The sequence below is a fragment of the Sinohyriopsis cumingii genome, chromosome 14 (genome assembly GCF_028554795.1).
Source record: "Sinohyriopsis cumingii isolate HCF-2022 chromosome 14, ASM2855479v2, whole genome shotgun sequence".
Classification (NCBI taxonomy): Eukaryota; Metazoa; Mollusca; class Bivalvia; order Unionida; family Unionidae; genus Sinohyriopsis; species Sinohyriopsis cumingii.
In genome coordinates this window covers 111,578,953-111,606,421 of record NC_142974.1, presented here as the reverse complement: position 1 = coordinate 111,606,421, position 27,469 = coordinate 111,578,953, and the positions used below count along the sequence as shown (strand labels likewise).

The 27,469-nt window shown below is 35.1% G+C and overlaps 1 protein-coding gene across 1 annotated transcript in view; it reads right to left on the bottom strand.

Annotated features, from left to right (window-relative positions):
* The window catches only part of LOC149784605 (sialin-like), a 53,824-nt gene that overhangs the window by 21,731 nt on the left and 4,624 nt on the right, over positions 1-27,469 (bottom strand). Inside the window, exons 2-7 of the mRNA XM_089932658.1 lie at positions 27,213-27,400; positions 23,876-24,109; positions 19,168-19,255; positions 14,022-14,117; positions 5,076-5,197; positions 1,162-1,311 (exon numbers count right to left, since the gene is read on the bottom strand). Coding sequence (XP_089788784.1) covers positions 1,162-1,311; positions 5,076-5,197; positions 14,022-14,117; positions 19,168-19,255; positions 23,876-24,109; positions 27,213-27,400 — 878 coding nt within the window. The remainder of the gene's footprint in view (positions 1-1,161; positions 1,312-5,075; positions 5,198-14,021; positions 14,118-19,167; positions 19,256-23,875; positions 24,110-27,212; positions 27,401-27,469) is intronic.

Sequence of the window (27,469 nt, the reverse complement as noted above, 5' to 3'; positions counted from 1 at the left end):
CTGGATATTTGCATTATTTGATTTAGAACAGCAGACAAAGACCAACTGTATTTAGTGACATAACTGCATCACTTGATAAGAAACATTAGCTTCACATAAAGACAAACTTCTGCTGAGGTTCCAATCATACTAAAGCAAAACTCTAAAAGTCTTTCAAGAAACTTATCTGAAAGAAATAACTGTTAAATGTTACTATTATACATGAAATAAATTAGTATTATTCATGAAATAAATTATTATTATTCATGAAATAAATTAGCATTATTCATGAAATGAATTAGCATTATTCATGGGGTTTAATGCCATTTTTCAGCACACGATAGGCTATGCGTGGCTGCCAGTATTAATGGTGGAGAAAGAACCCTGGAAAACCCCGGGAAGAACCACCAACCCACGAGAAGCTACTGGCAAGCTTTCTCACATACCCACATTGGCCGAATCCTAGACTCATATTATTCAAGAAAGAAATCAGTATTATTCATGAAATAAATTACTGTTATTTATGAAATAAATTACTATTATTTATGTCATAAATTATTATTATTCATGAAAAAGATTAGTATTATTCATGAAATATATCCTTATTCATGAAATAAATAAGTATTATTCATGAAATAAATTACTTCTATTTATGTCATAAATTAGTATTATTCATGAAAAACAGTAGTAGTATTCATGAAATAAATTGGCATTATTCATGAAAGAAATTAGTATTATTCATGAAATAAATTACTATTAGTTATGAAATAAATTACTATTATTCATGAAAAAATAGTATTATTCATGAAATAAATTAGTATTATTCATGAAATAAATTAGTATCATTCACGAAATAAATTACTATTATTCATGAAATAAATTAGTATTATTTATGAAATAAATTACTATTATTCATGAAATAAATTACTATTATTCATTAAATAAAGAGATGTACCTTAAATATTAACAATAAGTACAATTTTGTGTATTAAAATTCTATTAAATTAAATCCATTTACTCTGAATGCTACAACCAGGATAAATATGAGAATTCTATTAATATATTTCCCTCACTTCTATTCACCGACATATAACCTTTTGTATGGTACTAAATAGCCTAACAGTGATTATGTGCTGTAAAAATACAATTAATCAATCAATCAATCACTTCTATGAAACCTACTGTCTGTATGTTAAACTTGAGGACATTCTTCATGTAAGACGGAAGACAGGTCAGCATTGTATAGAAGCCCCAGTTGTTGGAGAAATGGGCAATGTTGATTGCCCACACTGCTGGTGTCAACAAAATTTCCTTCCATGGCGTAGGTAAATTCTGCAATTCAAATTTGTGTCTTAATTAAATATCCAAAAAGATGTTAATTAGTAGAAAATCATTATAAAGGATTAATTAGTGAAAACATTATATGTATGGTGCACTTAAAGCTTGTTTGCAGATTTTTATTTTTTTTTTTATTTTTTTAAATCAATTGCAGGTGAAATATATCCTCCAAACCCATTAGTGATGTACCTGTATGGACCAAAGAACTGTAAGAAAATCAAAACTTCCATATACAAGATCATACTTACTCTTTTAAAGTCATTCAGATCTAACATGTATAGACATGTAAACAATAAAAAGATGCTAAAACATATATATTTCTAATCTGACTGAAAAATGTTACCAGAGATCAAAATTTTGTAAAATCTGAACATGAGTACTATTTTTTCTTACTTACCTCAATATTGGGCACGCCTGACTTAAGACAGGTGCTAAAACATCTACATGACTATAGGTACAGGACACTGACTTGAGTCAGTTAAGTGCTTAGACAGTTACATGACTATAGGTACAGGACTGACTTGAGTCAGTTAAGTGCTTAGACAGCTACATGACTATAGGTACAGGACTGACTTGAGTCAGTTAAGTGCTTAGACAGCTACATGACTATAGGTACAGGACTGACCTGAGTCAGTTAAATGCTTAGACAGCTACATGACTATAGGTACAGGACTGACCTGAGTCAGTTAAATGCTTAGACAGCTACATGACTATAGGTACAGGACTGACCTGAGTCAGTTAAATGCTTAGACAGCTACATGACTATAGGTACAGGACTGACTTGAGTCAGTTAAGTGCTTAGACAGCTACATGACTATAGGTACAGGACTGACCTGAGTCAGTTAAATGCTTAGACAGCTACATGACTATAGGTACAGGACTGACTTGAGTCAGTTAAGTGCTTAGACAGCTACATGACTATAGGTACAGGACTGACCTGAGTCAGTTAAATGCTTAGACAGCTACATGACTATAGGTACAGGACTGACCTGAGTCAGTTAAATGCTTAGACAGCTACATGAATATAGGTACAGGACTGACCTGAGTCAGTTAAATGCTTAGACAGCTACATGAATATAGGTACAGGACACTGACTTGAGTCAGTTAAGTGCCTAGACAGCTACATGACTATATGTACAGGACACTGAATTGAGTCGGTTAAATGCTTAGACAGCTACATGACTATAGGTACATGACTGACTTGAGTCAGTTAAGTGCTTAGACAACTACATGACTATAGGTATATGACTGACTTGAGTCAGTTAAGTGCTTAGACAGCTACATGACTATAGGTACAGGACTGACTTGAGTTAATTAAGTGCTTAGACTGCTACATGACTATAGGTACAGGACTGACCTGAGTCAGTTAAATGCTTAGACAGCTACATGACTATAAGTCCAGGAATGACTTAAGTCAGGGGCTTGGACAGTTGATAATGGGTTCTGGATTAACCTGAGTTGGGTGCTTGGACAGTTACCTTCATACGAGATCAGGACTGACTTGAGTTAGTTATGTGATTAGACAGCTTTCTGTCAATGGGTCATGGACTGACTTGAATCAAGTTATTCCATGTATCTGAGTGACATATGACTACAGGAAATTATTAAAGATATGTGAAAAATATGCATTTGAGAATATCATATATAACATAGAAGAACTGGTACATATATCCTTTTAGTTGATTTCTTTCCAATTACCATTTATTCTCTTTGTGCTAGTTAATGGCCTTCCTCTTGTACATGTCTATATGAATTTGGGTAAACATTTAAAATCCAATCAGTCAGACAATGAAGATATGATGAGACATTACAGATTATTTAACTGAATTCAGTAATTTGAACAAAATAAATTCAGCCTAAATTGATCACAACATAATACAACTTAAAGTGCTAGGTGTTAAAGCACAACTAGTAGAATTCTTACAGTCACAAGATAATATTGTTCTCTTTTTGACCCCAGGTCACAAATTGGAATTTTCTAAAAACAACCATTACCAAGTGGAAAATAACTTTCTAGCATGATTTAATAAGCCCTTTGTATTAAAAACTTAATAGCCTACAAAATTCACTTTGGATTCTCTAAAACCTAGACCGAAATGAAAATGCTTACCTGAATAATACATCAGTTAATTGGCTCATACACATACATAATAATAAAGCTATTATTAGTTGTTTACATCAATTAAATAAAAAAGGAAGTCAATCAGGTCAAAAACGTAAATGAGCTCAATTCTGGACAAGGTCAAGTCTAGTAAACAATGTTACATTACAAAAACACGTAATGGAATATTTAAAAAATTAAACTAACAGAAAAACAATTAAATTAAATATGCATAACAGTTGTGTATTTTAATACCAAATTCCAGTACATTTTATAACAAAAACTAATTTTCAAGGAGGTTTCCAAGATATTTTCATTGAATTCAAATTCCAGTTGGATTATACAACCTCTTAAAATTCAGGATGGCTCAGGAAGCCTGTGGTTGTTTAGAAGACCTTTTTACTTCTAGTTTGTGCCAGTTCATTGTTTAAATCCTAAAAATGGCTTGGGAGTAGATGAGACTCACTTGAAAGCAACACCAGTGCCCCTTTGTTCAACAGCATTAATCCATTTATGGCCTTAAGCTGTATAAAATTAGCAGAGTAAATAAGTACATATTTAAAGCTCACTTATATCAAAACAAAATACCACTACATTTTTTTACAATTATTTTTAGACCATGATTACAGAGACTTCTTTATTGTATTTTTGAGATGTTATTTAACTTAAGTGCAGAGGTACCAATGATCAGAAACCAAGATGTACATCACTAAGCACAAATTAAAACCTTCTATGTACATGCAGTGATGCAACGTTGTTGTTGTGGGTTTAATGCCATTTGTCAGTACACGATGGGCCATGCATGACAACAAGTATAACTGGTGGAGGAAAAACCCCAAGAAAACTTCAGTAAGAACCACTGACCCATATGAAGCTACTAGCAAGCTTTCTCGCATACCCACGTAGGGCCAGCCCAGAGTTCTAACCCATATGACCAGTGGTGAGATGGCAGTGATTGGTAAAGGCAATCCCTTTAGGACACGTGAGGACCCATATATGATGTAAATGCATGATCAAGAAAAATGCAAGAGATGTACAAAATACTTATTTTCATTGTTTTAATAAAGACAGATACAATTTATGATACAGATCATTCAATCAAATCTTATAAATATGATAAATATATGATGAGATAGAAATATTTCCTTAAAAAAATGTAACCTTAAATTTCATCTGTGTTGAAAATGGGTGGATCAAATTTTGTCCAACCTTTGAAATAAACTCTATCTTAACATCTTTCCCAAGAAATATATATATAAAATTAAAGGCGGAGTCTACTTAGTTCCCTTACTGCCATCTAAATTAATACACATCAGGAAGCCAACAAATGACCTTTCAACATAAGATATAGACAATACTAACTTTCAACAAATAAAAATGCCTAACAGAAATTTAAATTAGATTTAAAAAATAAACTGACAATTTATCACAAAGTAAACAAGCAAATCCTTTATCAGCAAATTTATATCTGAAGAAATATCAATTTAAAAACAGCTTGCTCCCAACCAGAGGTATACTGGATAACATTATCCACCACAGATCTTTATTATAGCAGCAGGCTGGAATGTCATAGCAACCCATAGCCCAAAATACAAGATGCCTCACTAAAAGGGGAGTGAGTTGTACAGAGATAAGACACATCAAATACCAAGCTTACTTTTTTGACCCCTACAGATTCCTCTATATAAGCTCTTTCCTCTGATGAAATACGGGGGTGATCCGCTGGAGTGTCATGTACAAGAAGGTACCAAGCAATAAACCACAAACAACCTAGGACTCCTGAAATTAAATTTATAAAAAGTTATAAATTCTTGTACACATTTTCATAAATTGCATACTCACAAAATGCAAGATAACTGTGGTACGACTCGAGACTTCAAGCTTGTTGTAAGTACTGTTTTCTTATTACATACAGCAAAATACAGTGCAGCCCCATTATAGCACACTCCGTTATAACACAAATTCGGATATAACATGGTCATTGCATGGCTCTTGAAATTTTATATGCATCTTTCTTATACATGAAAAAATAGTTTATTTTTTCAAAAAGTACAGAAAATAACGTGCAACAAGTTTATTCTGGGATCACACAGGGATTCCCCAATGTCACAAACTGCAATTTTATTTCCTTATTGGCAGTAAAATGTATCATCTGGTGATTTTTTTAAATTTATTGGCAACATTGTTGGCTGTTTAAACTTGTAAATATAATCATTGGTTTGGAGTGGATAAATTCAGAAGCATCTGCATGGGTTCCAGTCTTGGATTTGGCTAATGTGGGTAGGTGAGAAAGCTTGACAGTAGCTTTTTGTGGGTCGGTGGTTCTTTCTGGGGTTTTCCCTGGTTCTTCCTCCACCATTAATACTGGCCGCCATGTATAGCCTATCATGTGCTGAAAAATGGCATTAAACCATACAACAACAACAACATAAATTCAAAGGCTCCATTGAAGGAAGTCACAAACTTGATATAAAATGCACTAATATTTATCAATTGTTACATAAACAAATCCTTTGTCCATACTGACAAAGTGTTTTAACAGTGCATTGTTAGATCATAATCAACTTATGTTGACAACTAGGATGAGTACTGAATGTTGTGAGATATCCGCTTTTCTTGCTGTTGACATTTCTGGTAATGGAGATCAACCGGACGAGGCATTATCTCATAATCTATCTTTCACTGGATTTTTGGCTGCTTGCTAGTAATTAATATAATTACAGCGACTGTAATGGGATGGTAAGGATAATTCCTCTTCTTTTCACTCAGAATTAAATCCTTGAGAACACTCACATTTTCTGTAGCAATCCCTGTCATCAGACCAGAACATTTGCGTCTCTATTGTCCGTCGACCCTTTGTTAAGTTTCGGACGCACGTGTGGAAGGCAGCATCACTCCGCTACCACAAATGTAAAAAACAAACAAAAACAACAACATCTTAATTGTTGTTCTATTCAATAGGCAAGGAGGAACAGTAGCTACAATCAACCAAATGACGGCCTATTCCTTTTTTTTTTTAAATGAACCCAGATAAAATAGTTTACAGAAATTTCAAAGAAGAAGAGCATGAAAGTGTACATCAATTTTAGGACTGATAACAATTTTAAATTTTACTCATGGATTTGTACCATTTTAAGAAACTATGGCTATTTTAACATAGTTTATTACAAGAGTTGCCTCCCCTATAGTTTTTGGGTAATATGGTTTGAAGACAATAGTTGCCTCCCCTGGCAAACAGGCTTAAACTGATTGTGTTATTTAGCATTTATCCTTTCATCAAACTGGAATCTTTTGACTTGTAGTCAATGATGGATATTGCCAAGATACATAATTAGTGCCATCCTGAGTTAACAGTGTCTATTACTACATTTCAGTATTCAATGTCTATTATTACATTTCAACATTCAGTGTCTATTACTACATTTCAATGTCCACAGTGTATATTTCTACCACATTTCAGTGTCCATTATTACATTTCATCATTCAGTGTCTATTACTACATTTCAATGTCCACAGTGTATATTTCTACCACATTTCAGTGTCTATTACTACATTTCAGCATTCAGTGCCTATTACTACATTTTAGCATTTAGAGTCTGCTACTACATTTAAGAATTCACAGTGCCTATTAATACATTTCAGCATTCATGGCATCTGATTTCATGAAGATACAATTAAAACACCATATGGCAGTATGGCTAGATTGAAAAACATGAATAAATTGTTTGGGTTTTTTTCTTCATGAGGTACCAGTTGTTGTAGACTGTGAACCATTGCCTGTTACCTACAAATTTACGTAAACTTATTTAATTCCCACATGCAATGGCATCTGAGAAAATGACCTAAACGAAACCCATAACCTAAAGAAACAAACGTTTAATGCAAAAGAAAAATCCAGACTGCTAAAAGATATTCTATCGTTCAAATTTAAATAGTTATTGCTAACATGGCTGTAAAACTTCCCATGATGAAATCTCATGGTAAGTAATGTGACTCCAAAGGCAATAGTACCATATAAAATCATTAAAACACAAAGGTCAACTAAAATCACTGCACTGTCAAACATAAGTCAATTGCCTCATTGTCACTAAAGGTGTAGTAATCCTCATGATACATCTAAACATCAAATTATGTGACTCTGTGAGTAATAATGTCTGAGAAAATGACCTAACTTCAAATCTCTAGAGAAAATGAGCTAAATACATTGGTTAACCAAAATTACTGGACCATGAAATAAGGGTCAGTAATAATTTTCAAAAATATAGTACTCAAGTTTATGCATCAAACTACCAACTTATTTTACTCTGCGAGTAACAGTGTATGAGAAAATTACCTAAATTAGTGGGAAACTGAAATAAATGCAAGGGATAACATTAATTACTGAACCATGAAATACAAGTCACAATGACTTAGTTTTCATTAGCTGGTTTATAATAGTTCTCTTTATGACGAATTTACATACTATTTTGTGTGACTTCATAGGCAACAGTGTCAAAGAATGACTTGATTGCAAACCTTAACATGAGTGTTGATGCCAGGCACTGATGGATAGACAGCTGAATATAGCATCATCATTCCACAGACAGGAACTGCTTTGCATGATTTATTCATGTTTTTACCATACAACATGATATAGAGAAATGATTCATTGTGATGTCAGCATTACGAATTACTAGAGATGCTGAACATATATAGGATGAAATGTCAATATTAGTCTGCTTTTTAATAATGAAAAGGCAATCAGAAAATACACTTACTATATTTACTACAAACCCTTCCAGACCCCATATGGTATCTTATAATATCTACAATTCATTAACCCTACAATAATAATAATATACAATGTCACATTATCCATGCTAATTGACTTTGTACTAACCATAAATTTGTACTATCCAAGTTAGTATTAATATTGCTTTATTACATCAATATAGTGCAGAAATAAAACCTTTGTAGAAGCAAACCAATATGAGAAATTCAAATATTTGAATATTATGAAATTATCTTAAATGTATGACCTGACATAAATAGGCATAACTATCATCCATCTTCAGGGTACAGACACTGCCTCAATAATAAGTGATACTGTACATGGCTACCAGTCTCCCAATTTTACTGTAAAGACATGACCTCAATACTAAGTGATACAGCAGATGGTTACCACAGTCTCCCAAGTTTACTGTATATACATGGCAACAATAATAAATGATACAGCTGATGGTCACCACAGTCTCCCAATTTTACTGTACAGACATGACCTCAATAATAAGTGATACAGCAGATGGGCACCACAGTCTCCCAATTTTACAGTACAGACATGACCTCAATAATAAGTGATAAAGCAGATGGGCACCACAGTCTCCCAATTTTACTGTACAGACATGACCTCATTAATAAGTGATACAGCAGATGGGTACCACATTCTATCAATTTTACCGTACAGGCATGGCAACAATAATAAGTGATACATCATATGCATACCACTGTCTTCCTAGCTTCACAGCACAGAGATGACACCAATAATAAGTGATACAGCAGATGCATACCACTGTCTTCCTAGCTTCACAGTACAGAGATGACACCAATAATAAGTGATACAGCAGATGCATACCACTGTCTTCCTAGCTTCACAGTACAGAGATGACACCAATAATAAGTGATACAGCAGATGCATACCACTGTCTTCCTAGCTTTACAGTACAGATATGACACCAATAAGTGATACAGCAGATGCATACCACTGTCTTCCTAGCTTCACAGTACAGAGATGACACCAATAATAAGTGATACAGCAGATGCATACCACTGTCTTCCTAGCTTTACAGTACAGATATGACACCAATAAGTGATACAGCAGATGCATACCACTGTCTTCCTAGCTTCACAGTACAGATATGACACCAATAAGTGATACAGCAGATGCATACCACTGTCTTCCTAGCTTCACAGTACAGAGATGACACCAATAATAAGTGATACAGCAGATGCATACCACTGTCTTCCTAGCTTTACAGTACAGATATGACACCAATAAGTGATACAGCAGATGCATACCACTGTCTTCCTAGCTTTACAATACAGATATGACACCAATAATATGTGATACAGCAGATGCATACCACTGTCTTCCTAGCTTCACAGTACAGAGATGACACCAATAATAAGTGATACAGCAGATGCATACCACTGTCTTCCTAGCTTCACAGTACAGAGATGACACCAATAATAAGTGATACAGCAGATGCATACCACTGTCTTCCTAGCTTCACAGTACAGAGATGACACCAATAATAAGTGATACAGCAGATGCATACCACTGTCTTCCTAGCTTTACAGTACAGATATGACACCAATAAGTGATACAGCAGATGCATACCACTGTCTTCCTAGCTTCACAGTACAGAGATGACACCAATAATAAGTGATACAGCAGATGCATACCACTGTCTTCCTAGCTTCACAGTACAGAGATGACACCAATAATAAGTGATACAGCAGATGCATACCACTGTCTTCCTAGCTTTACAGTACAGATATGACACCAATAAGTGATACAGCAGATGCATACCACTGTCTTCCTAGCTTCACAGTACAGAGATGACACCAATAATAAGTGATACAGCAGATGCATACCACTGTCTTCCTAGCTTCACAGTACAGAGATGACACCAATAATAAGTGATACAGCAGATGCATACCACTGTCTTCCTAGCTTCACAGTACAGAGATGACACCAATAATAAGTGATACATCATATGCATACCACTGTCTTCCTAGCTTTACAGTACAGATATGACACCAATAAGTGATACAGCAGATGCATACCACTGTCTTCCTAGCTTCACAGTACAGAGATGACACCAATAATAAGTGATACAGCAGATGCATACCACTGTCTTCCTAGCTTTACAGTACAGATATGACACCAATAAGTGATACAGCAGATGCATACCACTGTCTTCCTAGCTTTACAATACAGATATGACACCAATAATATGTGATACAGCAGATGCATACCACTGTCTTCCTAGCTTCACAGTACAGTGTTATGTATATTTTGATTTAATGTGTTTATTTGTTAGTTCAAATGTTTTTTAAAATTCCATTACATGATATTGTAGTGTAACTTTACTTACTGGATTTGACATTTTCCAGAAAATCAGTTCAGTTCTATTTGACATGTTTTCATAAACAACTAATAATACAAAACTTTGTATCTAATGCAGACCTTGATTCAGAAATCATAAGAGTTGAAGTAAACAACATTTTAAATTTTTTAAAAATTCTTTCCCGGAGTAAATATCATTGGTTTTAGTCAAGGCCATAGTGGGAGTATGTGATATTAGGCAAGCAAAAAGCTTTTATGCTGTTCTAGAAGGATAACCATGTGACCCTCATACAGGAATCTGTTTTGCATCTTAAATTAGTATATAACCATTCTATATAGAGAATTTGGGCAGTCAGGCTTAAAACCATTGACAATTAAAGGTATTTTGTTGTGACCAGTTTGAGGTGAATTTGTAATTTTTCTTCAAATTATTTTTCCCTGGAAATACTTGTGCTCGAAATTAATTCTTGGACTAGGACAATATTATCAAAATTTTCACAGAATTCAAACATTGGAATATTATATTCTGTGATTCAACAAAGAACTGTTGAGACATCAGTATGACACTGACCATAACATATTGAAATAGCAGATGGGTATCATTAGCTTGCAGCTTCACGGTACAAACATGACCTCAATAATATGTAATACTGCAGATATGTATCACTGTCTTCCAGCTTCACAAAATTCCCGTGAGTCTAAAAACTGCTGTTACATCAGTTGGTGCATTGTGACACTAATAACAAGTAGTACAGCTGATGTGCATCACAGTTCCACTTTGCAGCATGATTATAACTCTTTTAGCAAGTGATACAGTAGATGGATAAAACAGTCTTCCACCTCTACAGTACAGTCATGACTCCAAGAACAATAATTGTCTTCTGGCTCTACAGTACAGTCATGACCCCAAGTACACTCTTTTCCAGTGTTCTACAGTACAATCATGACTCCAAGAACAATAATTGTCTTCCAGCTCTACAATACAGTCATGACCCCAAGAACAATAACTGTCTTCCAGCTCTACAGTACAGACATGACCCCATGAACAATAATTGTCTTCCAGCTCTACAATACAGTCATGACTCCAAGAACAATAACTATCTTCCAGCTCTACAGTACAGTCATGACCCCAATAACAATAACTATCTTCCAGCTCTACAGTACAGTCATGACTCCAAGAACAATAATTGTCTTCCAGCTCTACAGTACATTCATGACTCCAATAGCAATAACTATCTTCCAGCTCTACAGTACAGTCATGACTCCAAGAACAATAACTATCTTCCAGCTCTACAGTACAGTCATGACCCCAAGAACAATAACTATCTTCCAGGTATACAGTACAGTCATGACTTCAAGAACAATAACTATCTCCCAGCTCTACAGTACAGTCATGACCCCAAGAACAATAAATATCTTCCAGCTCTACAGTACAGTCATGACTCCAAAAACAATAATTGTCTTCCAGTTCTACAGTACAGTCATGACTCCAAGAACAATAACTGTCTTCCAGCTCTACAATACAGTCATGACCCCAATAACAATAACTGTCTTCCACCTCTAGAATACAGGCTTGACTCCAAGAACAATAATTGTCTTCCAGCTCTACAATACAGTCATGACCCCAAGAACAATAATTGTCTTCCGGCTCTACAGTACTGACATGACCCCAGGAATAATAACTGACTTCCAGCTTTACAGTACAGTCATGACCCCAAGTACACTGTTTTCAAGTGTTCTACAGTTCTACAGTACAGTCATGATTTCAAGAACAATAACTGTCTTCCAGCTCTACAATACAGTCATGACTCCAAGAACAATAACTGTCTTCCAGCTCTACAATACAGTCATGACCCCAAGAACAATAAATATCTTCCAGCTCTACAGTACAGTCATGACTCCAATAACAATAATTGTCTTCCAGCTCTACAGTACAGTCATATCCCCAAGAACAATAATTGTTTTCAAACTCTGCGGTACAGCCATGACTCTAAGAACAATAACTGTCTTCTAGCTCTAAATTAACGTTATGACCCTGATAACATCCTGTGTCTTCTAACTTCAGCCAACACCCTGATAGCAATCGCTGTCTTCAATCTTCATTCATTACAGCCATAACCCTCAAAACAATCATTGTCTTTAAGGTTCACAATACACCCATCAACTGAGACCAATTATTTTCTTCCTGCTTCAAAGTAAAGCTATGAACAAGATAGCAAGCACTACTGTCTTTAAATTTCACAATACATTCCTGAATCTGATAACAATCTCTGTCTTCCAGCTTCACATAATACTCATGACCATGATAACAATCACTGTCTTCCATCCTCAAAGTACAGACATGATGTCAAGAACAACCACTGTCTTCCATCTTCACAGTACAGTCACAACCCTGATAACAATCACTGGTTTTCATCCTCACAGTACAGTCATGACCCTGATAACACTCACTGTCTTCCATTCTCAATGTACAGTCATGACCTTGATAGCAATCACTGTTTTCCATCCTCACAGTACAGTCATGACCTTGATAGCAATCACTGTTTTCCATCCTCACAGTACAGTCATGACCCTGATAACAATCACTGTCTTCCATCCTCACTGTACAGTCATGGCCCTGATAACAATCACTGTCTTCCATCCTCACTGGACAGTCATGACCCTGATAACAATCACTGTCTTCCATCCTTACTGTACAGTCATGACCCTGATAACAATCACTGTCTTCCATCCTCACTGTACAGTCATGGCCCTGATAACAATCACTGTTTTCCATCCTCACAGTACAGTCATGACCCTGATAACAATCACTGTCTTCCATCCTCAATGTACAGTCATGGCCCTGATAACAATCACTGTCTTCCATCCTCACAGTACAGTCATGACCTTGATAGCAATCACTGTTTTCCATCCTCACAGTACAGTCATGACCTTGATAGCAATCACTGTTTTCCATCCTCACAGTACAGTCATGACCCTGATAACAATCACTGTCTTCCATCCTCACTGTACAGTCATGGCCCTGATAACAATCACTGTCTTCCATCCTCATAATACAGTCATGACCCAAGTTAAGTCATGACCACAATAAAAAAATAAAAGTACTGATTCAGTCAACTACTTTTTTCTTGGGTTTTGCTCTATAAGATGAAGGGAATGTTCCACCTGTGAAAATTGCTTGAATTTGTAAGGGTTCCTTCCTAATGTAATCCTCCTAAAAACATGCATGTAATTATACTTATCTGGCATAACTTTTGCAAGAAAATTAAAGTGCAACCAAATGCATAGCAACAAAAGAATTTCTCTATATGTCAGGTTGTTTTGACTTGTAAAAATACAAAATATTGTTTTGCAAACGAATTAAGTACTTACATGTTACCAGTAATCATCCTTAATTCATTTTAAACTACATTTCTGAAATGCATCAACAGGTGTAACTTGAGACGAAACAGGTCCAAACATACAGACTTTCACATTTTTGTAAAGATAACCTACCAAACACATAAAACACTGATGGCCAGCCTCCAGCAAAGTCAGAATTACACAGAAGGCCTGAAATTGGTTCTGCAAACACAGTTCCAAGCTGGGAACCTGCAGAAAAAACAATCATCTACTGGTTGTAAGAAAACTTTACTGAACATCAACAAAAGACAAAACTACTACAATCTCAATAGTCATCTTTACTAATTAACATCAATAGTCACCTTTACTAATTAACATACACTTTTGCTATTATCATCTCTTCATATTCATCGATTTTCTATTTTTAAAATAACAAACATCAATTCATCACAAAAATTTTCATAAATACAATTTTTCATTACCCTTTATATGTTACATGGTAATACACAGCCATAATGAATAAGTATTAACGATTATCATGTGCATCTAATGCTTTCATGGTAAATCAATAACCTCTATTAGATGGATATAATATGCAGCCATGATCAATAATCAATAACCTTTATCATGTGCATGTAATACACAGCCAACTGGTTAGGATATAATTATTACAGTAATGTAATTAGTATTATTACAGTAATGTAATTAATATTATTACACTACAGTAATTATGATTATTACACTAATGTAATTTGGAGTTGTTTATGATGCTGTCAGTACACAGGCAATAACAGGCTGTATTATATGACTGCTCATTTTGCTGTGATCTGATAGGTTAAATCACAACTATCTCTAATAAAACATTATTATTATATGCTCATTTTTGTCTCTGTTAACTTTACAATGTTGGAATTGAGCAATATTTTGCAATATTGCACACCTTTGTATTGCACTTGTGTGCACATCACATGTGCCCACTAGTGTATTAGGAAATACTATATAAACACATCATGTACTTTACATTTTGGTTGATTAAATTTGCTTCTGAATAAACTAAAGCAGATGTGTCGTGGACTGCCACACACCAGCTGCTTTGCCACATTCCTGTTAACTTTCTTGATACAATATTTCAGATTTAGGCTAGCAATTGATGCCAGATAGGTCATAAAATCGCAGGGTCCATAAAAATAACATGCAAGCGACAAGGCATAAACTGTCTTTCTTGGCTGGTAATAAGAATGGCAAAAGAACACACTTACAGTTTTACATCCTGAATTTCCTCAAAATGTACTTTCTTAATTCTGCAAGTCGAATTACATGAATCATGTCATGGGTTCTAAAGCTTGATTACACATTTCGAAATAGTCCTGTAATTTTTAATATATTCCAAGTGCAATTACATCCTCCTTACTGCACTCAAAATGAAATGAGCATTATATTCCAAAGTGTCTCTTTGTTAATTGCAATTGAAAGACCTCATATGTTTCCCATATTACGGTTCCAAACATTCAATGACAGAACAGAAACACACTTGCAGATGTCAACATACTGCTCCTTGCTGCTGAAATCAGATGTACTTCATGTAGAATTGACACAAATAAATCCTGTCATTATCACAAAATTTAGTAGAACTGACAAAAATACCAAAATCTATTCATTCCAGACTAAATGGAAAAGTTGTGCAATGTGCATTCATTCACAATATCAATCTAAATTTCAATTTTAAGTATACCAAATGATGATTTCTTCTGAAAGTGATGTCAAGCATGTGACTAAGTCCAAATTTAGCTTGGCGTAACTATGTGCGCATTAATAATGTCGTTGTTGTGTACTGATGAATCTGCGCTTGTGTAATTAGTTTGAAATACATCATAAATTCAGTTACTTTTGTTTCTTGTGGTGTATTTTTGTTTCTAAAATTAAGCCTTAGTTAGCATAAGAAAATGAGCATATAATAAAAAGGTTACTGCATTTGTATGGGAAAATATGAACTCATTTTAGGGATGGGTATACTGCACTCCCAAGTCCATGCAGTATGTCCATCTGAAAAACTCATTTATATTTTCCCATACAAATGCAGTAATCTGTAATTACTGACATCACATCTGCATGCAATGGTAATACAAAATTCTAAAGGCTCACCTGATATTTGGTCTGTATACCTGTATCAAATATGAAGTCAACATTTCAAATGTGTCAAGTGGTTATTTTATGTTCAAGTCCAGGGTAAAACAATACCACCAATTAGAGGCAACTGTAGCTTATTAACTGCATGAAACACTGTGAGAATTGTGTTCCAAACATGATCACAATCAATACAAAGCAACAGAAACTTCATACTAAAGTGTATATCAAATGATCCGTAAAGTACTTAAACTGTACATGGGGAACACGACTGGAATGTCTCCTTATATGCTGATATACATAACCAGTTACTTAAGGAACTTACAGGATTTTAAAAACAATTAGCACAAATTTGGAAAGGAGGCAGATTTTAAACCACATGTGTTATGATCACCTTGTTAAATTTTGTGTAAGAGGATTGGGAATATTCTTTTTCATTGACAGAAATGAGTGCCTATCACTGTGGCAGTTGTTTTGCATCCACAGGAAGTACAATGTGATAGACTTGCTTGTTAGTCATCTCCACTCCCACATTCCGATTTATTCTAGATAAGATTTACCTTGCATAAGAAAAATAACACATTTTTTCTGTTTTGAAGATAATGCCATAATACCTTCAAAATTTAAGAGCAAAGATGACATTTGTAATAAGGTGCTCTCAAAGCAGTCATGCAGTGCAAAACAAAGGGTGTGGTGGTCAAGATGAGTCCTGCATTTGATTAAACAGAGCAGTCTAAAATGGCAAAAACAGCTGTTGTTGTTGTTGTTGTTGTAAGGTTTAACGCCATTTTTCAGCACACGATAGGCTATACATGGCGGCCAGTATTAATGGCGGAGGAAGAACCTGGGAAAACCCCGGAGAGAACCACCGACCCACAAGAAGCTACTGGCAAGCTTTCTCACATACCCACATTGGCTGAATCTGAGACTCGAACCCATGCAGACAGAGGTGAGATGGCTGTGATCCTTAACGGACAGCGCTTTAGACCACTCGGCCATTCGGGGCCCCCAAAAACAGCTGAGTTAAAATCATTAACGACTAACATGTAGTCTGTTTGGAGTGTGTGCATAATTAGAATTTTCAATGCAGCTTTAACAATTTTTCAGTCATATCGCTATGATATCTGCAATGTGGCAGTTTATAGTGATATCTAGCGCTGGGGCACCATGCCACAGACATGTATTTGCATATGTACAAGTCACTGTATTCATCAACCTAATAAAGTATGCAAATGCAAATCATGACCTTAGACTTAACAGCAATATCAATTAGATCCAGATTTCCAAACTCAGTTACAAAAGTATGACTATGCTGCACCGTTTTCATCCTGAACCAAAAAATTGAATATTTCAAGAAGTGTTTCAGTAAAAATAATATGTCAGTGCCATCAATTAAGCAACAAGATTTTGAAGATGGTTACTAAAGTACTACGATGAAATGTCACATGAATATATCTTTCCAATCCAGATACAAATGACCCTTGTAGTAAAAACATCATTCCAATAAGACCAACCTTTCAGGGGAGCTAGTGATAACAAGATTTTCAAGATAGCTGTTAAGGCAGCCGTTTTGAAGGTTAGATCAGAAACATTATAATATGAGAGTAACAATATAGTGCAAGAAAGAAGCATTGTTTTTTTGTATGTTGGTATGGCCATCTGTTTAAGATAAGCAGCCATGGTGAGATTTTTCAAACTTTGGGAGGTCACACTGGAAGCTTTTCCACTTTTTCACTTGGGACCAACTACATAATTAATGTGAGGCAAGTCTGAGTGAAAACCTAATGTTGATACTACCAAATCTTCATAATGTTGATACTGCCAAATCTTCATACTGCTGATAATGCCATATCTTCATACTGTTGATAATGCCATGTCTTCATAATATTGATGCTGCCATATTTTCATATTGTTGATAATGCCATATCTTCATACTGTTGATAATGCCATATTTGCATACTGCTGATAATGCCATATATTCATACTGTTGATAATGCCATGTATTCATAATTTTGATATTGCCATATTTTCATACTGCTGATACTGCCATGTCTTCATACTGCTGATAATGCCATATATTCATACCGTTGATAATGCCATGTATTCATAATTTTGATATTGCCATATTTTCATACTGCTGATACTGCCATGTCTTCATACTGTTGATACTGCCATATCTTCATACTGCTGATAATGCCATATATTCATACTGTTGATGATGCCATGTATTCATAATTTTGATATTGCCATATTTTCATACTGCTGATACTGCCATGTCTTCATACTGTTGATACTGCCATGTCTTCATACTGTTGATACTGCCATGTCTTCATACTGTTGATAATGCCATATATTCATGCTGTTGATAATGCCATATCTTCAAGAGGAACATTGATCTACACTGTTCTTATTTAGAAACAGCTACATCTCATAAGAAGTGCTTTAATGGAAAACCCCACGTCAATATGACCAATGGCTCAGGACAAGTAGCAAAAGCAAGACTGCCAACACAGTCACACTACTGGATACCTAAAGGGCACCATTTTCATTTATGATAAACTAGCATTCAAAAGAAACCATTTAGGGAAAACTCTATGTCAGTAAGACTATCCATTCAGAAGGACTAGTGATAAAACTTTTTAAAGATGGATTACATGTCATTAAAAATGTCAGACTGGCACCATTTTCAGTTTCAACCAAGCGGACATCATAACAAATCTTTTATTGAAAACCTAAAGTTGATATGATCATCTGTCTATGAGGAGTAGCAATAACAAGATTTTTAAGATGGCTACTGTGGCAGCCATCATGGATGTCCATGTGGCACCATATACATTTGGCAGCAATTACAAGCTGTTATTAATGTGTGTGTAAGTTTCAGTGCCTCCTCCAAGTAGTTTAGGAGATGAAGTGATAACAAGCATGTGGCATTAAGATGTCTGATGGATGGATGGATAATGGACAACAGGCCAATTCAAAGGCTCTTCTAGCAGAGCTAAACTCTTATGGGTGTTTATTCCAATGTGAACATGACTATCATAAAATCATAAACTATGTACTTTCCAGCTCTTCTATAAACATCTATACATTTTATGATCTACTTATTGTTCGTAACCTCCATCTTCTACAAATTTAATTCAAGGCATTAAAATGTATTTTCATGAAAAACACAAACCTGCATAGGTGAAGGCTGTCAACTTGCTTCTTTCCCAAAGTGGTGCCCACTTACCCCACATGGCATGCATGGCTGGAAATGTCACACCCTGAAATCACATGCACTTGTTATATTTGTCATGTTGAAAAGAACTTTGTTACTACCTGCATCAACAAAATTTGCTCTGTATATCTGTATGCTAAAATTAGGAGATAACAGTCTTGTACTATATATACTCTTTTATAAGTCAAACCCAACTGCAAACAAAAGTGACCCTGATCTACCATCACATAAAATGTCTGCAGAACAGGGTCTATGTTGTTTGTTCTAATGAGTATTCCTGATAGCACTTTATCTGATGGCAGATCTGGATCTCTTTGCAGTTTTCAACTGGACTTGACTTATAATGAAATACATACAGAATTTGAGGACTGTCTCAAATTGATATCTACCTGTGATACTGAAGTGGAGACTGTAAACTTGATGTTTACAACAGTGTTATGCATAATAATATTGTGGGTTTAACTTTTGACCATGATTGCATATTACAAGGGTCATTTATAAACATATTACATAGCTAACTTTTGTCCGTGATTGACAATTATACTTTAAAATAATTATCATTTGTAGACAACATGTTTACTTGGATTTTACTACAGTACCTTGGCTTTTGCCTTGGATTTTCTAGTACCTGAATTTTGTCTTTTCTGTAAGATATAAACAAGTTGTTTACTGATATCTGAGTTCAAGGTCTAGCCTTATTTACAAAATTTTGAATGTTCTACAAGCAATCTTTTGACACACATCCTGGTCATTTCATTTGTGTCATAGTTTTTCATAAAGGGTCAAGGCTAAAAACGAAAAAAAATAATCATTCCTATCTTAATATCAGTCTTTGTTGTTTAATTTTATGTTGTGTTAAAATATAATCTGAGACGAATCATAATTTTAAAGCATTCATTGTAATTACTAAAAATGCTCACTGATGGGATTAATACAATTTCTGGATTATTATGAATTCATTCAAAGACAATCTGGATTACATCATCGTGACATATCAAGCCTATTGGTATATCAAACTATTCAAGGCTATTCTTATTGGAACATCAGCACATTCATGATTGGAATTCATTCAGAACACTAAACTTCTGGACTTGTGAGAGAACATTTTGGATTACATTGGATATAATTCACAATACAGTTAGTTCCTCTTATATTTTCACCCTTGTAACTTATAGAATTAAATTATTTGTTGAATTTTACAAAACTTGTTAGTTTTGCTTTATCTGTTACTTAGTTTAGAACCACAGAGTTGTAACAAAAGTAACATTATCAAGTCCTCAAATACAAGTATACTACCTATGCTCAAACACACTTTGAAAAAAAAATGGTGGAAAATTGTGAAGGAGAGCCATGAGCTTATCACACAAAAATCTCTGACAGATTATGGTAAATTATACTGCTACAGATTTGACAGCAGAACAGTTCAACTGTGCATTGCATTCATGGGCATGTTAGAATCTGATTTCATTTATATTTCACACAATTTTTTTAAAATATCACAGTAAACTCCTGTTTCAAGTTGGCATAAACTAGAAGAATGGTGATGAGTTTGCTCCCATAAATATAACCTTGCCTCTTCTATTACCAATGATGGCAACAAGTTTATAGCAATGAGATACAGGCACATCTTGTAAAAGCAACATGAGTAATGACCATAATATTTTAGTAATATAATAAGTTTCATAGCAATCCACTAACAGATGTAAAAGTAGCCAGATTCACAAAACTCTGGCATACAATGCATAAAGCTTTTAAGTCAAAAAGGGCAATAACTCTAAAAAAAATAAAGGGAGCAAAAGATTTGTCAATATGCACACCTTTAGATGGTGACCACAAAAAGTTTCATAGAAGTCCTTAAAAAAACTGCAAAAATTCAACGAACTGCCTTCACAAGATTCATAGCAAAGAGGACAATAAAGTTGCAGGAACAAAGTCAATTAGTGCATCTTAGTGGGATGACTATAATATATACAACAATATTTACCAATGTTTATCTCAGTTCATCAAAAAAGTGTTAGCTGCAAAACTGGATCATACACTGAATTAAGTTACAAGACAAATGGGGCAATAACTCCAATAAAATAATTGTGGAAGCAAAGTGATGATATACATATTTTATGGTGATGAGCATAATATTTACACACTTGCATGGCAACTGTGCTAGCTGGGCAGATGGACAGACAGACAGATAGATGAACAGAATGTATACAATATATTCCTACATACAGAGGTGTCAGCTTAAACAGACCAGAAAACTGAAAAAATTAAACCAGTTATCAGACTCCCATGGTACCCTCCAATAGCCCATTTCATGCAGACTTCAGTGAACTTCATAATTTGCTCGGAATTTTGATCATGTGGCGGGTGGTCAGCTGACCGTAATAGGTGGTAGGCAAAATATGGCAGACACTTCAGCATCAAGTTCTGTAACTACTTCAACATCGTTTATCGAGTTGAAAAATGCATATTCAACAGCAATGCTGCCGCAGATATTGACTAAATTTAATACTGAAATCATCCTGTCTTATTTTCTGGAAACCGGGGCGGATTTCAAACCCATACGAGAGAGTAGCTTTGAGCTGTTTACATCTGGACATGTAAGTAAGGAAACGGTGTCGAAGTAAACAAATTTAATCCTGACAATCAAAGAGCAAGTTGTTCAAACTATTTCTCTGCACCCGAAACATCACTATAATAAAATGCGTTTGATATGAGTTTATCAGATTTGTTTTTGAAAGTATGTGGATAATTTACATATAAATTTCAATCATTTTAATTTATTTTATTTCTGAAATATTTCTAAATAACAATGGATGACATTTTGTTATGTACATGTGCCCACCAGCGTTTGATTGGCTGGAGTATAAAGTAACTCAGGAGGTTATTCGGATAATTACAGAGCAACTCGGTCAAATTCGGTATGAAATGGGCTATTGCAACCCTTGGACAAAAAATTAAAACTGCTGTAAATAAGTGAAAGTATCCTCAATCTAATTATGAAATTGGACGTTTCTTTCTGAAATAGAGTTGTACTTTTATGATATATATATATATATATATATATATATATATATATATATATATATATATATACGTAGAAATCTTAAAAGTTATTCACTAGTGTAGATACTGGCATATTTAACTCAATTATTCACAAGAATCATGGACCAATACTTTCAAAACTGTCATTCTTGTAACACTACATAATTTTAGCAGCACTGCAATTTTTTTAATGTCAAAGCATTTTGTTTATATTGTGCAAAAATATTTTTGGACAATTAAAATCATTAATCAATATTTGAAATCAACACAATAGCATAGTTGTTAACTTACGTTATTTCGGTTTCCTTGCTCTTCCTTCATGATTCACTCCCACTTTATTGAGTATTCCCACTTTACATAGCATGCACCATTACCAAGAGTTGCACTCAGGATCCAAAACTTTTGTTATCATTTAATAATCCTCCTTAAACGTTTACCAAATATAATAGCTGGTATAAGCAGAGTTGTCTTGCTTTCTTTTTAAAGGTTTACAAATTTCATCAGCAGAACTTTTAATTTCTGTTTTATGTCATTCTCAAAATCTATTAAAATTGGCATATTACAAATAAAGGTAATATCTAAGCAATGGATAAGAATTTGTCATGTACTTCAATTTGAAACTAATTTCAACATGACCTGCAACATACTGTAGCCCCTCTCTTATACAGCCCCCTCAACAAGTTATTCCTTGCATGAAAAATTAGCCCTTCCCTTATAAAGCTCCATCACAAACTCAAGCCTTGCATGACACATTAACCCCTCTCTTTTAAAAACCCCTCTCCACCTCAAACCTTCCTTGACACATTAGCCCCCTCTTATAAAACCCCCTCCCCACCTCAAGCCTTGCATTACACATTAACCCCTCTTATAAACCCCCTCCCCACCTCAAGCCTTGCATGACACATTAACCCCTCTCTTATAAAGCCCCATCACCAACTCAAGTCTTGCATGACACATTAACCCCTCTCTAATAAAACCCCCTCCTACCTCAAGCCTTGCATGACACATTAAACCCTCTCTTATAAAACCCCCTCCCCACCTCAAGCCTTGCATGATACATTACCCCCTCTGGTATTGAGCCCTCCCTCATCTGCAGGTGCAGAATGAGTATAGATTCAGGTGCAGACCTGGGTGCATAATTATATCAATGCAGATTTAGGTGTATGTACATGTGCAGACTTAAGTTTATATTTGGGTGCAGACCTAACTGTATATTTAGGTGCAAACTTAAGTGTATGTGGTGAAGACTTAAGTTTATATTTAGGTGCAAACTTAAGTATATTTAGGTGCAGGCACAATGCATATTTAGGTGTAGACTTAAGTGTAAATTAAAGTACAGACTTGAGTAAATATTTAGGTGCAGACTTATGTGTAAATTAAAGTACAGACTTGAGTAAATATTTAGGTGCAGACTTAAGTGTAAATTAAAGTACAGACTTGAATAAATATTTAGGTGCAGACTTAAATGTATAATTATCACAAGATGACTCCTCTTACAAGGGTTAAAAATTACAGTAGCCAATGGATTTTGAAAAAGCTGAATTAGTGTAAAAAAATGAATTCATTGAATCGAGTCTAATTTTCGTAATGAAACCACATATATTACTGACAGGTGACACTGTACCTCTCCAATACCCTCTAGAACGCGAACAGTTATCAATGCTCCAAGGCTGAGTCTTGCTGCAACTGGAGTTAATAATGTCAGTACAGCTGTAACCAGGACTCCAAAACCAAAGAGCTTCTTGCCACCAAATCGCTCGGCAAGCCAACCTCCTGGGATCTGTGTGACGATATATCCATAGAAGAAGGCCCCTAGAATGATCCCTTGTGTATTCTCATCCCAACTGAATTCTCCTGACTGAAACATTAACAAAATGTACTGAATATTAGATACCAATGTGCTCCACATATAATACAAAATGTATTGCCTACAATAGGCACATATGCATCTACTTGCATACAAGTTACCTGCCACATATACTAGCTTATTAGTTGGATCAAACTGCATATTGTATAGACCCAAATCTGCCATTGCTTAATCTGCTGACAGATTTGGAGTCTATGCAGAGTATAATCAGTAGAACAAACAACATAGACTCTGAACTGGTAGCACATTATGTGACAGCAGATCTAGGTCCAAGTTGTTTTCTGTTGCAAATATGAACATATGATATGTCAACCTAACAGATCTAGTCTAGATCTTTTGTAGTTTGCAGAAAAGTAAATTTTCCACTGCCCAAATGCAGAATTGGATACTTAATGAATTTTCCTTACCATTCAATATTTCCCCAAAGTGAATTTTTCATGTAGAGGCCCTGGGTGGCTGACTGGTCTAAGGCACTAGCCTTTACAGATGACTGACATTTCACCTGTCTGCATGGGTTAAAATCTTAGTTCAGTCAATGTGGTTACCATATGTGAGAAAGCTTGCTGATAGCTTCCTTTCCTGGGGTTTTCCTCCACCAAATATACTGGTTGCAATGTGCGGAAATATGGTGTTAAACCCACAAATCCAAACCTTTTAATGTAAACATAAATACTAGCTGGAGCAGAGCGCATAAATGAAATGGGTATTTACAATTATCAATACTAAAATCTAGCTTCATCTTTTGGCTTATTTACTTTTTAATAAAACATCCATGCTTAGAAATAATTTCCTGTCTGCATGTATCCTCATCTTCATCACCAACATTTGCTTCAGAAGTGCTGGCATTTACCATAAGCAACGCAAACCCTGTGTCAGTTCAATAAAGGTGAAAAATGCAGACTATTGGGTCAATGTGCAAGAACTTCTTTCACCATTGGTTTCAGACTGTAGAAAATTTTAAAGACTGGCAGGATTCTAGGAAAATTAAGACCAGGAAGAATGCAGGTTGATGACATATCTCCACTGATCAAACATAGTGATTATGGTTTATTATTCTCAGACTAATTTACATAAGGATGCTGTAGAAATATCAGAAGTAGGGTAAACAGTTGTACAAAGTACAATATGCACAGAAGTGTTGTGCTATGAATAGAAGTATTGGTGCTATGCATATGTGTTGGTGTTATGCATAGGAGTGTTGGTGCTTTGCATAGGAGTGTTGGTATTATGTATTGGAGTGTTTATGCCATGAATATGAGTGTTGGGGCTATGCACAGAAGTGCTGGTGCTATGCATAGGATCATTGCTGCTATGCACAGTAGTGTTGGTGATATGCAGATTAGTGTTGGTGCTATGCATGGGAGTATTGGTGCAAGACATAGGAGTGTTGGTGCTATGTATAGGAGTGTGGGTACTATGTACACGAAGGTTGGTGCTATGCATAGGAAGGTTGGTGCTATGCATAGAAGGCAAAACAAAATATCTCCAAGCAAATGTTTCATAAAAATTTCTATATCTTGCACAAAAAATTTGACTCGTTTGACATCAAAACATAACACTACCATAAAGTCTATGGAAATATTGACATAAATATACAAACGCAACATTGTATTAGGGGACAAACAAAAAAATATACTGGATACAAGAGACCTGTGTTATAACATCTGCCATTATACAAAGATTCTGGAAACAATTTACCAATGTTAAATAACTTTCACTATAACATGGTTAGAATATAAGTGACTATTGTTATAACAGCATTCATTGTAAAATAGTTCTGGATAAAAGTGACCAATGTTTTAACAGGGTTTTGGATACAAAACAGCTTTATAACTCCCATAACAGTGTTATGGGTACAAGCTACTTGTTTTATAGCAACATTTATTATAACAGGATTCTGGAAACAGTCAGGCAATGTTATAACATCCTTCATTATAAAAGGCTTGTGGATACAAGTTGTTGTTTTTGTAGTAGGGTTTAATGTCATTTTTCAGCACATGATAGGCTATACATGGCGGCCAGTATTAATGGTGGAGGAAGAACCCGGGAAAACCCCGGAAAGAACCATAGACCCATGAGAAGCTACTGGCAAGCTTTCTCACATACCCACATTGGCTGAATCCGAGACTCGAACCTTTGCAGACAGAGGTGAGATGGCAGTGATCTGTAACAGAGAGCGCTTTAGACCACTCAGGGCCCCGTGGATACAAGTAACCAATGTTATAACACATCATTCCAACAGGATTCTAGATATCAAATTGATTCTGTGGAACCCATTTCAGATATCAGATATTTTTTAAAAGTGGAGGTGTTTCTGCATATGATCCATGATGCATTATCTTTAAAGTGAACATGGTTTATATGCAACAATATATAAAAACTGTTACAGTATCAGTCATATGTCCAGAACACAGTTATAATGATGTTATAACACTTGTCAATTATACTACTGTTATTTAACTGTGTACAATGTAACACCAACTGCAAACTACAGAGATCAATGTGTGCCATCATGTCATGCAATGTGGATCTATGTTGTTTTTGCTTGATAATGTATTATGTAAAATAAACATCATGGACAAAAATGTGCCCATAGATGTTAAGTCTATGATGCACATACATTGATGTACCAGTAGCTGTGAGTTTATTCTGTATAAACCTTGATGTACTGGTAGCTTTGGGTCTATGATGTACAGACCTTGATGTACTGGTAGAAGTGAATCTATACTGCATAGACCTTGATGTACCAGCAGGTTAACATCAAGGCAATATAGGTCTAAACTATGTGATTGTCATATCTAAAATGTACAGTATCGACTTCACTTTTCAGACACGTGTTTAAAACGCTGTTTGCTTGAAATGTTATGGAAAATGAACAGCACATATCTTAATATGTCATGAGTTCTGTGTCAATGCTATTTGCTTGAAATTATATGGAAAATGAACACAGATCTTAATGTGCCAGCAGTTGTGTGTCTATGCTGTTTGCTTGAAATTATATGGTAAATGAACAACACAGACCTTGATGTGCCAGCAGTTGTATGTCTATGCTTTTCACAGGTGGGTGTACATCATACATGAGTTGAGACAGTACCTTAGAAGATGTGGAGTTGTTATTCAAACTTCCTGGACAATCGTCACTGCTATTGCTTGCAGAAGAAGAGTTGCTGTTGACAACCATGTCCACCAGGGCTACACTGAGGTTCACTCGCAAGCAGTACACATTGAAGAACCCCAAAAAAGCCAAGAAGGCCAAAACATGTCGCTGACCACAACATTGACCTGAAAAAATAATGTGGCTTGGTTGGTTGACTGTTTTCTAATCACTCTGTTGTGTTCAATGGCACTATG